Below are 11,626 nucleotides of genomic sequence, written 5' to 3' on the forward strand. Positions count from 1 at the left end.
ACTTTCATGGCTTCATTTATGCTTCTCCTGCTTTGCCATCTTTGCAGGGCCCAAATAAACAGCAGTAACAATGATTCTTCTGATGAGATAGATTTGGCTGGCACACAGAGGCCCAGCATTGAGGGAAGTGAAGACGATCAGGTGCTTCAGACTGACATCTGGGTTGAGCTGTTGGCTCTGAGAGACTTGGTGGTGGAGCAAAGTGTAGAGCTTAGATACTTGAAAGACAGAGTGACAGTTCTGGATAGCCTGGTGGAGGCCTTACAGAAAGAAAATACAGGTACAGTGATGAGGGAATCACTTCATTAAAAATAGATGCAACTAAGCTTACATGCACTTTTGTTATAGTCATGGAGGCCAGGATGACTGCAGCTGAGATCCTGGTTGAAGAACTGCAGATAAAGAATGATGGTAACTAAATGCCCCCGGCCCTAAATATTGTATTGTTGTGTTCATTTTTACTTACTCGTAAACTGTTACAACTTGCTTCAACTTCTCCTAAAGTGTTTTCTATCATGCTAGCACAAGCTAGAGAGCTTGCAATAGCTCGGCAGGATCTCGGCGCTATCCAGGAAACACTGACAGTCTGTGAACTTCACGTGGAGGAGGTGGAGAAACAGCAGGAAGGTAAAGGGTCAGGGTTTTTGGTGTTTATTCTCTGACTTGTAAACCTTCACAATATACTTCCATTTCATTTATCTCCCTTTTCATCATGTTAGCTCAAGCTAGAGAGCTTGCAGCAGCTCACCTGGAGCTCCGTGCTATCAGGCAGACGCTGACAGTCAGTGAACTTCGTGTGGAAATGCTGGAGAAACAGCTGGAAGGTAAAGCTTCGGTTTGGGATGTATGGAATGATTTGACTGATTGGTTATTCATGTGTATCTTGTGATTTCACGGGGAAATACCACAGCGCAAGAGCTTCAAAATATTAACAGAGATAAATACTTTTCTGTTTCCCTGATAAGTGTACAAGAAGTAGATGAATAATTATCAGCATAAATCAGCGACCGTGGCTCAGGGGGTTGGGAATCGCATCTGTAACCGGAAGGTCGCCGGTTCGATCCCTGGGCTCTCTGTCCTGGTCGTTGTGTCCCTGGGCAAGACACTTTACCCTACCCTACTTACCGTACCCTACTGGTGTTGGCCAGAGGGCCCGATGGCGCGATATGGCAGCCTCGCTTCTGTCAGTCTGCCCCAGGGCAGCTGTGGCTACAACTGTAGCTTGCCTCCACCAGTGAATGAATAGTGGTATTGTAAAGCGCTTTGGGTGCCTTGAAAAGCGCTATATAAATCCAATCCATTATTATTAATTAGTGGGTGATCATTAATGATTCTGAGTTTACTTTATTTATTTACTTATTTATTTATTTACTTATTTTGTTTTCTTGCCACAGTAGTGAAGGTGGCTTTTTCTGCCTCCCTCCTGGAATCTGGTGAAGGTAACATTGAATATGGCTTAGACTTTGCAACACTCATCTTCAGAAATGTCTTTACCAACACTGGAAACCACTACAACCCAAACACAGGTAGGCAGATTAGGCTTCTATTTAATTATTGGTTTCATTAGTTTCACCACAATTAGTTGTGACTTTTTTCTCTCTCTTTAGGTTATTTCACTGCACCAGTAAGAGGAGTCTACTACTTTAGATTTACTGGTTATATAGCGCACTATGAGAAAAATATGAGGATGAGACTTGTCAAAAATTCTGATGCCATGGTTTTCATTGGGGACCGTCAAACCACAACCACCGATCCTGAGGACAATGCATCCAATGGTGTGGTGTTGCAGTTAGAAGTGGGAGATGTTGTTTCAGTACAACTGTCTGATAGTGTTTGGGATGACCAGTACCACAGAACAACTTTTAGTGGCTTTCTGCTCTTTCCTTTGTAATTTCCAACATACGAATTGGACACAAGGCAAAGGTAACATCAAATTCACAGAGGATTTTGTTTCTTAATTTCTCTGCACTGGGTAGGTTTATGGAAACAAACTCATAAACATAAAAGCATGTGTAATTCTGGAGCATTCAATTAATAAATTAAAATTCTCCTACACAAACTTAGTCTTAATTTTAATCTTTGACAAGACTGACAGCCATACAGTAGTTGATATGTCACAAATCTATAGCCCAATCTACATATTTTAAATTATAGGTTCAAGGTAGACACATCTAATTTGAAGCACTGTTAAATGACTTTATGGAAAATGTTATTTATGTTATTCTGAAAAAACTAAAGTAATGGTGAGTTTAGATTAATTTACTGACTCACTCAACTCGTTCTAAGCCTCTCACACTCTAATCCATAAAGAGAAAATACAACACTTCAGTGCAACTAACCACAACCCCATTCGCCAAATAATTAAGAAGTTGTATAAACTATAAACAAAACATAAGCTTCACAGATGACTTGATTATTTAGAGAAGAACTTGCATATTTCAACAAGACAGTGCTAAACTGCATCTATTACAACAGCATGGCTTTGTAGTAGAGTCTGGGCGCCGAACTGTCCTGCCCGTAGTCCAGACTTTTCACCAGTTCAAAGCATTTGGCACATCATGAAACAAAAATATGACAAAGAAGACCCCAGACTCAGTTTCCAGATGTGTACAATCAGTTAAAAGAAGAGAGGATGCTGCACTTTTGTTGGACTAACATGGGCCCATCCCAACTTTTCTGAGCTGTGTTGCTGCTATCAAATTCAAAATTGCCTTACTTTTTCCCAAAAGGGTACATTTACTCATTTGAAAAATGTTATACTTCTTCTATGTTTCTATTATGTATAAAATATGAGCAAATCATCGCATTCTGTATTTATTTACACTTTACACAGTGTTCTAACGTTTTTGGAATTTGAGTCGTGGATGTGTGGATGGTTGTTATTGCAAAGTAGCCATACTGTACATTACTAGTGAGACTGGGGTCAGGTTTTCAAACCAAACCTCCTAACAGGGCCCCAGTTTGGAAAAGGTGAACACATTACGTTATGAAAAAAAGGGGGGCAAAAAACTAAAGAAATTCCTCAGATAAAAGTGGAAGAAAATGACATCTTATGAATGTGATCATTGTTTCCTTTCCTTTGGTGTTTCACATCATAAAGCTCCAGGAATGCAGCTGCATCAGCGTTTGAGCTTTGACTAAATCCATTCAGACTCTTTGTTGTGCAGTCATTCAGATCACACAGGCATACACAGACACACACACATTACACAACACCACACCTTAGTTATCAGTCATCTAGCATGGGTCCGATAACCATGATCAACACACAACACAGAGGCAGGCAAGCTACATCTCCTTTCACTGCCAGTGTCTGTGATGAACTCTTTCTCTCTCTTTCTTTCGCTGCCCTCTACTTTCCCTGTTTATTTCCCACAATCCACAGAGAACGCTATCAGTCGCAGCTGATCTACAAGCTATCAGATGCCCTCACAGTACAATTTCACACCCTTGCTGGAAGATATGGAGACATTGTCCAATATCGTTACGCATCTACCGCTGTGAAATTTGTAGTTGGTAGGTAGTTAACATTTCTTCAGCCTCGTGAAAGGAAGGTGGACGTCACTATCAAAAAAGGGGTGCTCAAAGGAATAATTCAGCGGTGTTTATGGAAAGAGCCCGGAGTGTATTGGAGACGCGGTGTCTCCTTTGAATTTGATGAGGAGTTTAGATCAGACCTGAAGCTATGGTATGGCTAAGGAGCGCTGTTAGTCTGATCAAACAGCTGCCAATATGAAAAGGACTACCGTATCCTCTCGGCACCTGGGGCTGTGTGAAATGAATGCAGCTTCTATGGTTTCCTCTCTCACAGGCACCTCTTGGGTTGGAAACATTTTTTCATAATTGCATTTAATTCTATGTTAGGTGTCCCCACAGTGCCACTATTAAGGTTGAGGCTAAGCTGGAGAAGCTTTTCACCCTTTGTCATCAAGGCTTCGGCTCGTTTAGAGGTAGTATCATTGATCCGACTTTAAGAACACAAGAAAACACACAGCACATTAAGGTGTATCCCTGTTATTGTCGATATTTGAAATATGCCCATAAAGACAGCATTTTAATTGATTATGTGTGCAATATTGTGAAATCCCTCTGTTTTGGGATAATTTAGCCAGCTGATGAATCAGCACTTAACGAGAGAGGGAATTTCCCATTTGAAAACCTTAGTTTCATTAGTCTTTCATTTATTTTTTTTTCTTTGTCCTGGAGCTTAAGGTGTGAAAGCTCATTAAAGCTGTGACAGTGCACGTCTTCTCTGTCTCGTGAACAGCTTTTGCAAGCTGATCTTTTGAAGTGCGAATGTTTTAGTTAGAGCTGAGTGCACCAGAAAAGGCTGCTTAAAGTGTCTCCAATATCATTTGTTTGGCATCTTCTTGGTCAATGAAAAAAATCAATCAGAGCAGGAAGACATGTTTGAAAACCTCGTGAATGTTCTTTAGACACACTCATGCCTCCACTTGCTTGCATGTGTGCATGTGCACCCATACACAAACACACAACAGATTTCTTTTGACATTTAAATTAAAGAGGAGGTTCATTATAGCCTGATAAGAGTCAGCTATAGAATTTCATCAATGCAAACTAACTATAAGGTAATTTATGACATAAATATGATAGCAATTGCTAAGCAAAATCTAAATCATTGTAACAATATGTTCTACATTTTTACATATGTGGAAAGAGTACTTGTTACACATTTAACTCGGTATACCCTTTTCTTGTCACATTTCATGCATAGCTAAAATAGAAATTAAATTTTAAGATAGATCTTGGACAGTGTGCCGTAACAGCTGAACAGATAAAGGAACCCCCATTAGTCTTCCTTCTGCACTCCAAAAAACATGTTTGGTGCAGGATGAGCCCCAAGGCGTGTGAGTGTAAATGTGCATTCCTTTCTGCCTGATTTAAAAGAGAAGTCTCCTCTTTTTTATGCACTTTAGTTGATCAGAGATGAGCAAGAGGCATTCCTTAATCATCACTATAACTATAAAAAAGGTAGACATCATGTGACTACTCTGGAAATTTCTATAGCTTCCAAGAGAGTTTCTATTGAGCAGTAATAAGAGTACTAGGAGATTGAAAGTGACAGCTGGTTTCATAGATCGCAGAGAGGGAAAAGCTGATTTCCGTTTGCAGCAAATGCGTCTATTTGCATGACACGTTTGCATATAACAGCGCAATGTGCTGTAATACAAAGGATCCTGGCACCGAATGTACATATTTCAAGCTCTGTGATCCGAACGTTCTGGTGCAGGCAAGTTGCAAGCAACAAAAACACAAAGGAACGACACACACAAGCAGAGACTCATGTAGAAACGCAGGTATGCACACAGAGGGCAGCTCTGAGCCAACAATTCACTGGAAATGAAGCCCTCCACTGTAGCCAGAGTCTATAGATGCATATCTACTCAGAGTCAAACAGCTGATTGTACTCAGACTCAAATGGACATGTTATTGGGTTGTGCAAATGCACACTGTTTTATTAAAAACATACTCATGTTAAATTATTTGGCATGATTAAGTTGCATTATTGAATTTTATAATGAGTAGGTGCACTGCATTAAAGGTTGTTGACAAAGCTCAGTATTAGTGCTGGTCAGAGAGGCTGCAAAGTACTTGGCAATCACTTCACATCTTCAAGTGATGAAATGTACTGGAGTGTTTGTCCAGTTGCATTGGGTAACAGTAGATACTAGAATAAGATAGCCGGTACTATCACGTTTCAGATGTGCAGTTATGGACCTTCAGTTTTGATCAAACCAGGGTCACCTTAGGAAGAACAATGACTGCAGCAGAAGCAGCAGCAGTTTAGACCTGGAGAAGCTGACTTACTGTTTAGGACCCCCTGCAGGATACCAGAGTAACTGCTTCTGCAGGTTATAAGGTTACATCTAGAACTTCTCTCTTTTTATGTAGCTGATATATGTGCATTAGATGAGATTAGATAAAATGATATTAGAAGAAACAAATGGTCTGGGACATGCTGCAACTTTCTGCATCACTTGTAGATTTTAGTGTTTTCTATTCATAGATAAAACACAGTAATTTGTAAGTTTTTTTCTTGTAAACAAGTTGTTTACACTTGTTTACAAGGGTGTAGGCGAGGGGTGGACAAAGATAATGTCTGGTCAGCCCCTCCGGCCAACCTACACAGCCAGTGGTTAATTAGGAGGATACTCACTAAACTAAAATTACATTATGTAAATACTACAGGACTTTTTTGGGAACCCTTTTTTCGTTGCAGTTGTACTTCTGTAGTGGTTAACATATTCACTTGACAAGGGAAAGGTTGCTGGTTTGATTCCAAATGGAAACAAATCTCCTTCAGGGTTGTGTCAAGATGGGTGTCCAGTATCTGCGACTTTAAAGGTCCTGAGTTTGACTCCACCATCTGTCTGGGGCCTTTTTTGTGTGGAGTTTCCGTGTTATCTCCCTGTTTGCATGGGTTCTCTGCAGCTACCATGCAGTTAGTGGGGCTAGGTTAATTGGTGATTCAAAACTGCCCATAGGTGTGAATATGAGAGCATATGGTTGTCTGTCTCTCTGTGTGAGCCCTCCATCAGGCTGGCAACCTGTCCAGGGTGTACCCCGCTGTGGCATGTTAGCTGGGATAGGATCCAGCCACGACCCTGATGAGGATAAGCGGAAGAGAATGAATGCATGGATGGATCGATAGATGGAGCAACCACCTTATATCAATATAAATATAAATATATCAATGTAGATATAGAAATGGAAAAAAGACAAACCATTCAAGATTATTTAAATGAGTTGTTGGTTGCATAAAACAAATTAATTATATGTGCAACTTCCACATGGAAGCCAAGCCTGCATAACCAAATAGTAAGAATCAGTGACTTAAAAACTTTAACTGTTTTGGTTACAGAAATTTGCCACATAGGAAAAAAAGTATACTGAAGGTCATTACTTACATTGGGCTGGCCTATGTCACTAATAGCGGCAACACAGTGTAAGTAATGATTCAAACTTGACTTCAGCTATAAAACTTACGGTTGCAGTGGTTCCACCACTGCTATTATGACTGATGGAATAATGACCAAATAGCTCCCTCTGTACAGAATTAGTCGTTGGCTCAGTACGCGTAAAAGGTTTTCTGAGCCCGTGACTGAGTTTTACCTCATTTCCGTGAGATGTTTTGCATCTGAAAAGAAAAAAAAAAGAGCAAAGGAAAAAGACTGATGACGCCGTCTTATTTACTTTGGCTAGGTGCTTATCTACCTTCATGAGATTTGTTTGTTGAAATGCACAGATCTGGGTGGCCCCAAAAGGTTCCAGAGAATTCAAATTTAAATGTGCAACTGTGACTATCTGCTGCCTGTCAGTTGTAGTGAAGCTTTGCAGTTTCAAGACCAGAAAATATTTTGATTAGGAATTTATGATACTGTAATCCTCTCTTTTCATTTCATTCATGATGGGAAAAAGATTATTCCACCCCAAACAAATATATCACTCCTGACACAGGAAGTTCTGTTTTTCCAGAATGACATAATGTATCTCTATCATCATTGAAAGCTGACGGTTGAGTTGTGTGCCCACCTGATATAATATAAAAATGTAAATGATCCCTATGTTCCCTTTTCTGCTTTTTTCTGCAAACATTTAGCTACAAGTTCTTTTGCCTCTTTTGCAAAGAAGTTATTCAGCCACTTTCAAGCTTCCTCTTTCCATGAGTATTTTTACCTGCAGGGCTATGTTTTCTGTGTTTTTGTTCTCATCTGCCTCATTGACTCTAATATGGGCTTCCTGAATGGGTTATCTTCAGACTTGTTCCCACAAGAGCTGATGACTCAAAATGAACTGAAAAATGCATGATGAGAATTCAAATCTTTTTGGTTTGAAGGAACTGGATTTGGTGCATTTTACACTAAAGTCATATTAAAAATGTCCAAGTCAGCAAATGAAGTTAACATGGAATACGCATGTGTAAGCCAAGGCAACTGTGTTTCTTTCTTCTCTACTTCTATGCACATTTGAAGCCTAGAGCTCCTGAGGCAAGTGTCCACAGCCAGTCTACTCCCAGTTGTGTTCTTTCCCCACCCAACATGTTTCTGAAAGTAATTGAATTAATATGCAAATTACACAGACTTCAAAGCAGAAATGGCAACATCAGCACGTCAGTGACATGAAGGCAACACTTTCAATGTTTCCAAAATTTAAAAAATGGATTCTTCTTTAGGGGTAATGCTGGTTTCTTAATCATCCTACCGCTTCTGTGCTGACTCACATATTTTGATCAGCTACAGGACTGATTGCCGGGAAATCCAAAACAATAGCTGGTCACGAGAGAATGAGTACTAATGAGTTTGCTGACACCCTATTTTCTCTCTTACCACGATGAAAACAATTAGTTTGTGAATCTGTCAAGAACTTTAATTAATACCTATCAAATAAAATTAAAGATGTTGGTTAAAATTTGCACTGCTAAATGCTGCAGATACTGAACAATATATCCTTTTAAGTCCATATGGGAGTCAGTTGTTTTTACAATTGGATTCACCTTAAAAGGGTAATTATTTTAAGACAGCCACCATGCACTGAATTCATTTAAACTATATCTAATGAATATTAATAAACCTTTGTTTATCCAAATAAAATTCTGACATAATTTCCACTAAATTCTGATTTTACTGCTGGAGGGAAAACTGCATACTTCTTAAAAAGTCTGTGTTAGGATGTTGTTAAGGTGGTGATAGACTAAATCAAATGTCTTTTTGGCTTAAAAAAAAAAGACCAATTACAGTTCCTATTCTTGCTCTTTTCTTACTTTTGCTTTCACTTCCTGGTTAGGTTTGGGCACTAAAAACTACTGGAATAGATTTAGACTGTGGTGGGGGTAAGAATGCCCCTTTACATTCAAAAGAGGAAATGTTGAAAGTGACAGTCAAGTGTCACTAATGCCATACCCTTGTGTATATATGAGCCAGACTGAGCCCATCGGGTGAAGTAAAACAGATTGTCAATAAAAAACAAATATTCTCTTCCTATGCAAAGCCCAGGTAAATGAGGAAGGCTGCATCAGAAATGGCATCTGAGGCAAAACCATCATTGAATTAAACATCGAGATCATAAAGAGAGATATTTGTGTACTTGATCTGTCAGGGATTGGGTGGAAACTGTGCTGCTGTTGGCTGAAGACAAAGTTAGGAGTGTAGAGGTGAATGTAATAACTCTAAATGTAAGTAGTATGATTTGTAAAGGGAAAAGCTTGGCTGATTTGATAAGTGCAGAGAAAGGATTTTGAAGATAAAGCTGCCAGGCTCAAGGAAAAGAAAAAGACCTTTGACAAGGTTCATTAATGTAGTGAAGGAAGATGTGCAGAAGAGTAATGTGTTCAGGATCATTTTCATAAGAGTGGATGAAAATGATCCACTGTGGTGACCCCTAAAGTGGGGAGCCAAAAGAAGAAGAAGATCCTAATGAGTACTTTTAGGTCGTGACAAAAATCTAGGTAACTGACAAAAATATTTTTGTCAGTTACCTCCTTCATTAGTTCTTTTCTTTGCTCTGAGAACCGTGAACAAGTGACAGAATTTCACCCAAACCCTTACCCAGCTTTGGACAAGCAGAAGCTAAAAAATGGATTAGCACTTGTGAAGATTGATTCAGAAACAACAGTATCTAAGAATTAAAGACAATATATCACATTGCATTATATAATTGTCTCTCTATAGATATTATTTAATTGTCTATTTGATCATCTCAACATTATAAAAGAAAGCAAAATTAAGCCTAAAAAATGGAGACCAGCATGTAATACAATATTCTGATGTGCGGGCCTCACAGGTGGGGTTAGTTTTACAGATGGTTCACAAAAGCTGTCTTGTTCTTTAAACACAGGCGCTGTCAGTTCATTTCAATATCAAGTGCAAAAAATAAGACATCCTTTTTTGTTCAGTTCACTTTAATTCAGTCACAACAACAGCTGCCTCAAGGCGTTTTATTTTGTGAGGTAAAGACTCTACAATAATGCAAAGAAAACAGAGACAACCCCAACAATCATATGAACCCCCTTTGAGTAAGCACTTTGGTTACAATTGGAGTGAAAAACTCCAGCAGAACCAGTCTCAGGACCGGTTGGGGTGATGGGGGGAAGACAGGACAAAGACACACTGTGGAAGAAAGCCTGAGATTAATAATAACTAATGATTCAATAGAGTGGCAGCCCACATTGTGAGTAAACAGGGTGAGTTTAATGTTCAGTGTTAAATGTCAGAGCAATTAGCAGTAAATTTCATGTTGCAAACATTAGTAAATCAGTTTGTGTGCTTGATATAAGTATTCCCTCCTTATAATTTATGCCTTGAAGGAGAACATGCTAGAAATATGTATGCAACAAGGTCAGTCCCAAAAACCTGCAAGCTCCACTTACACATACTCTTGTTACTGTGCTCTCTTTGTAAATACCAACATTTTTTTAACACTAAAACCCAGTTTGCACTGGTGCAATAAGTTGCTAAATCAGGCCTTGGGAGTCTGACATTAGAATTTAGCTCAAAGCACTGCTGCGCCTACTAGCTGCAGAGTCCCACGGCTGCTAGCGCACCTCAGCAGATTCTCTGGAATAACTGTCATGTTCTTGAATGCCTGCACTAATTACCCCACATTTATCTATTTGTGGTCAAAATCACTGGAGGCGTGGCTTCAAACCTGACATCTCCTCAGCTGGTGCAAGGCATTCATCTCAAACTGCTTGGCTCTCATAGCCAACCAACTATGGAATGCATATTGTCCTAAGTGGATTTGAGCAAGGATAATAAATTTTCTTTTGGTGAGCAATAGGAAAGTTGTATAATGATGAAAAGTTGAGGCTTGCCTTGGAAGAAACAATGTCACCCAAGTAATGAGCTGGCTTCAAGTGTTTGTTATTTCAAAAGGCATTTTTCCTCTTCAAGGTGCAATCGTCATACAGTTGTGGACTCTGCTGCAGCATGTTGCAGTGAAAAGAAAATGTGAAGAGGGATTTGTTTTTAGCATTCCCTAAAATAATGTCAGTCAGTGAAGACAACCAGGAGCCAAAAATAGTATAACTGCATCTGATGCCATTAAAGATTGATTGCAAATTAGAAAAATATCACCTTACCTGGTTTAAACTGATGGTTCCCGGTTATTGTGGATCCACGATCATGAATAAGAATACATTTAGCACGTCAATGCAAAACAGAACTGCGCTTTAGAAAAACCGTAGGACTTTTCATTTTGACTCTGCAAAGACATCAAAGCAGTATAATTTGTTGTAATGCTCTTTTAAAACTCTTAATCTGTTTGACGCTCTTGCCTGCACTGTTTATTCATGTCCTTAATCTACATTAGGATTAAATTTGATGCATCAAGATGTTCCAGCACACAAGAACAGGCAGGAATCGGTTAACGTGAGGTGCCGTTTTGACTTGCACATCAAACACAGGTATGTAAAAAAAAAAAAAAAAAAAAAGCCATGTGGTCACTGAGGGGTTGGGTGAGTAGAGAACACCTACAGGAGATGATGATGATGATGGTGCTCTGTAACACCAAATCAAAACAAATCAAAACATCAAATAAGGAAGTGTTGCGTGGAAGAATCGAACATGGCGGAGCACTGAGATACTTTATGTTCTGTTTTCTTTTCATT

The 11,626-nt window shown here is 39.3% G+C and overlaps 1 protein-coding gene across 1 annotated transcript; it reads left to right on the forward strand.

Annotated features, from left to right (window-relative positions):
- Positions 1-2,787, forward strand: LOC102304210 (heavy metal-binding protein HIP-like). The gene is made up of 6 exons (XM_005938972.2): positions 1-280; positions 349-411; positions 523-627; positions 720-824; positions 1,395-1,526; positions 1,608-2,787. The coding sequence occupies exons 1-6, from the start codon at positions 7-9 to the stop codon at positions 1,889-1,891; spliced, it is 963 nt and encodes a 320-aa protein (XP_005939034.1). The 5' UTR covers positions 1-6; the 3' UTR covers positions 1,892-2,787.
- Positions 2,788-11,626: the final 8,839 nt, after the last annotated feature.

Source organism: Haplochromis burtoni, unplaced genomic scaffold, assembly GCF_018398535.1.
Source record: "Haplochromis burtoni strain Fernald_Lab_line unplaced genomic scaffold, NCSU_Asbu1 Contig_252, whole genome shotgun sequence".
In the NCBI taxonomy this organism is placed as follows: domain Eukaryota; kingdom Metazoa; phylum Chordata; class Actinopteri; order Cichliformes; family Cichlidae; genus Haplochromis; species Haplochromis burtoni.

Coding starts and splice junctions, on each gene's coding strand:
- LOC102304210 (XM_005938972.2), top strand. CDS start 7: ATGGCTTCATTTATGCTTCTCCTGCTTTGCCATCTTTGCAGGGCCCAA. Junction 412..522: donor ACTGCAGATAAAGAATGATG/GTAACTAAATGC, acceptor CTATCATGCTAG/CACAAGCTAGAGAGCTTGCA. Junction 825..1,394: donor GCTGGAGAAACAGCTGGAAG/GTAAAGCTTCGG, acceptor TTCTTGCCACAG/TAGTGAAGGTGGCTTTTTCT.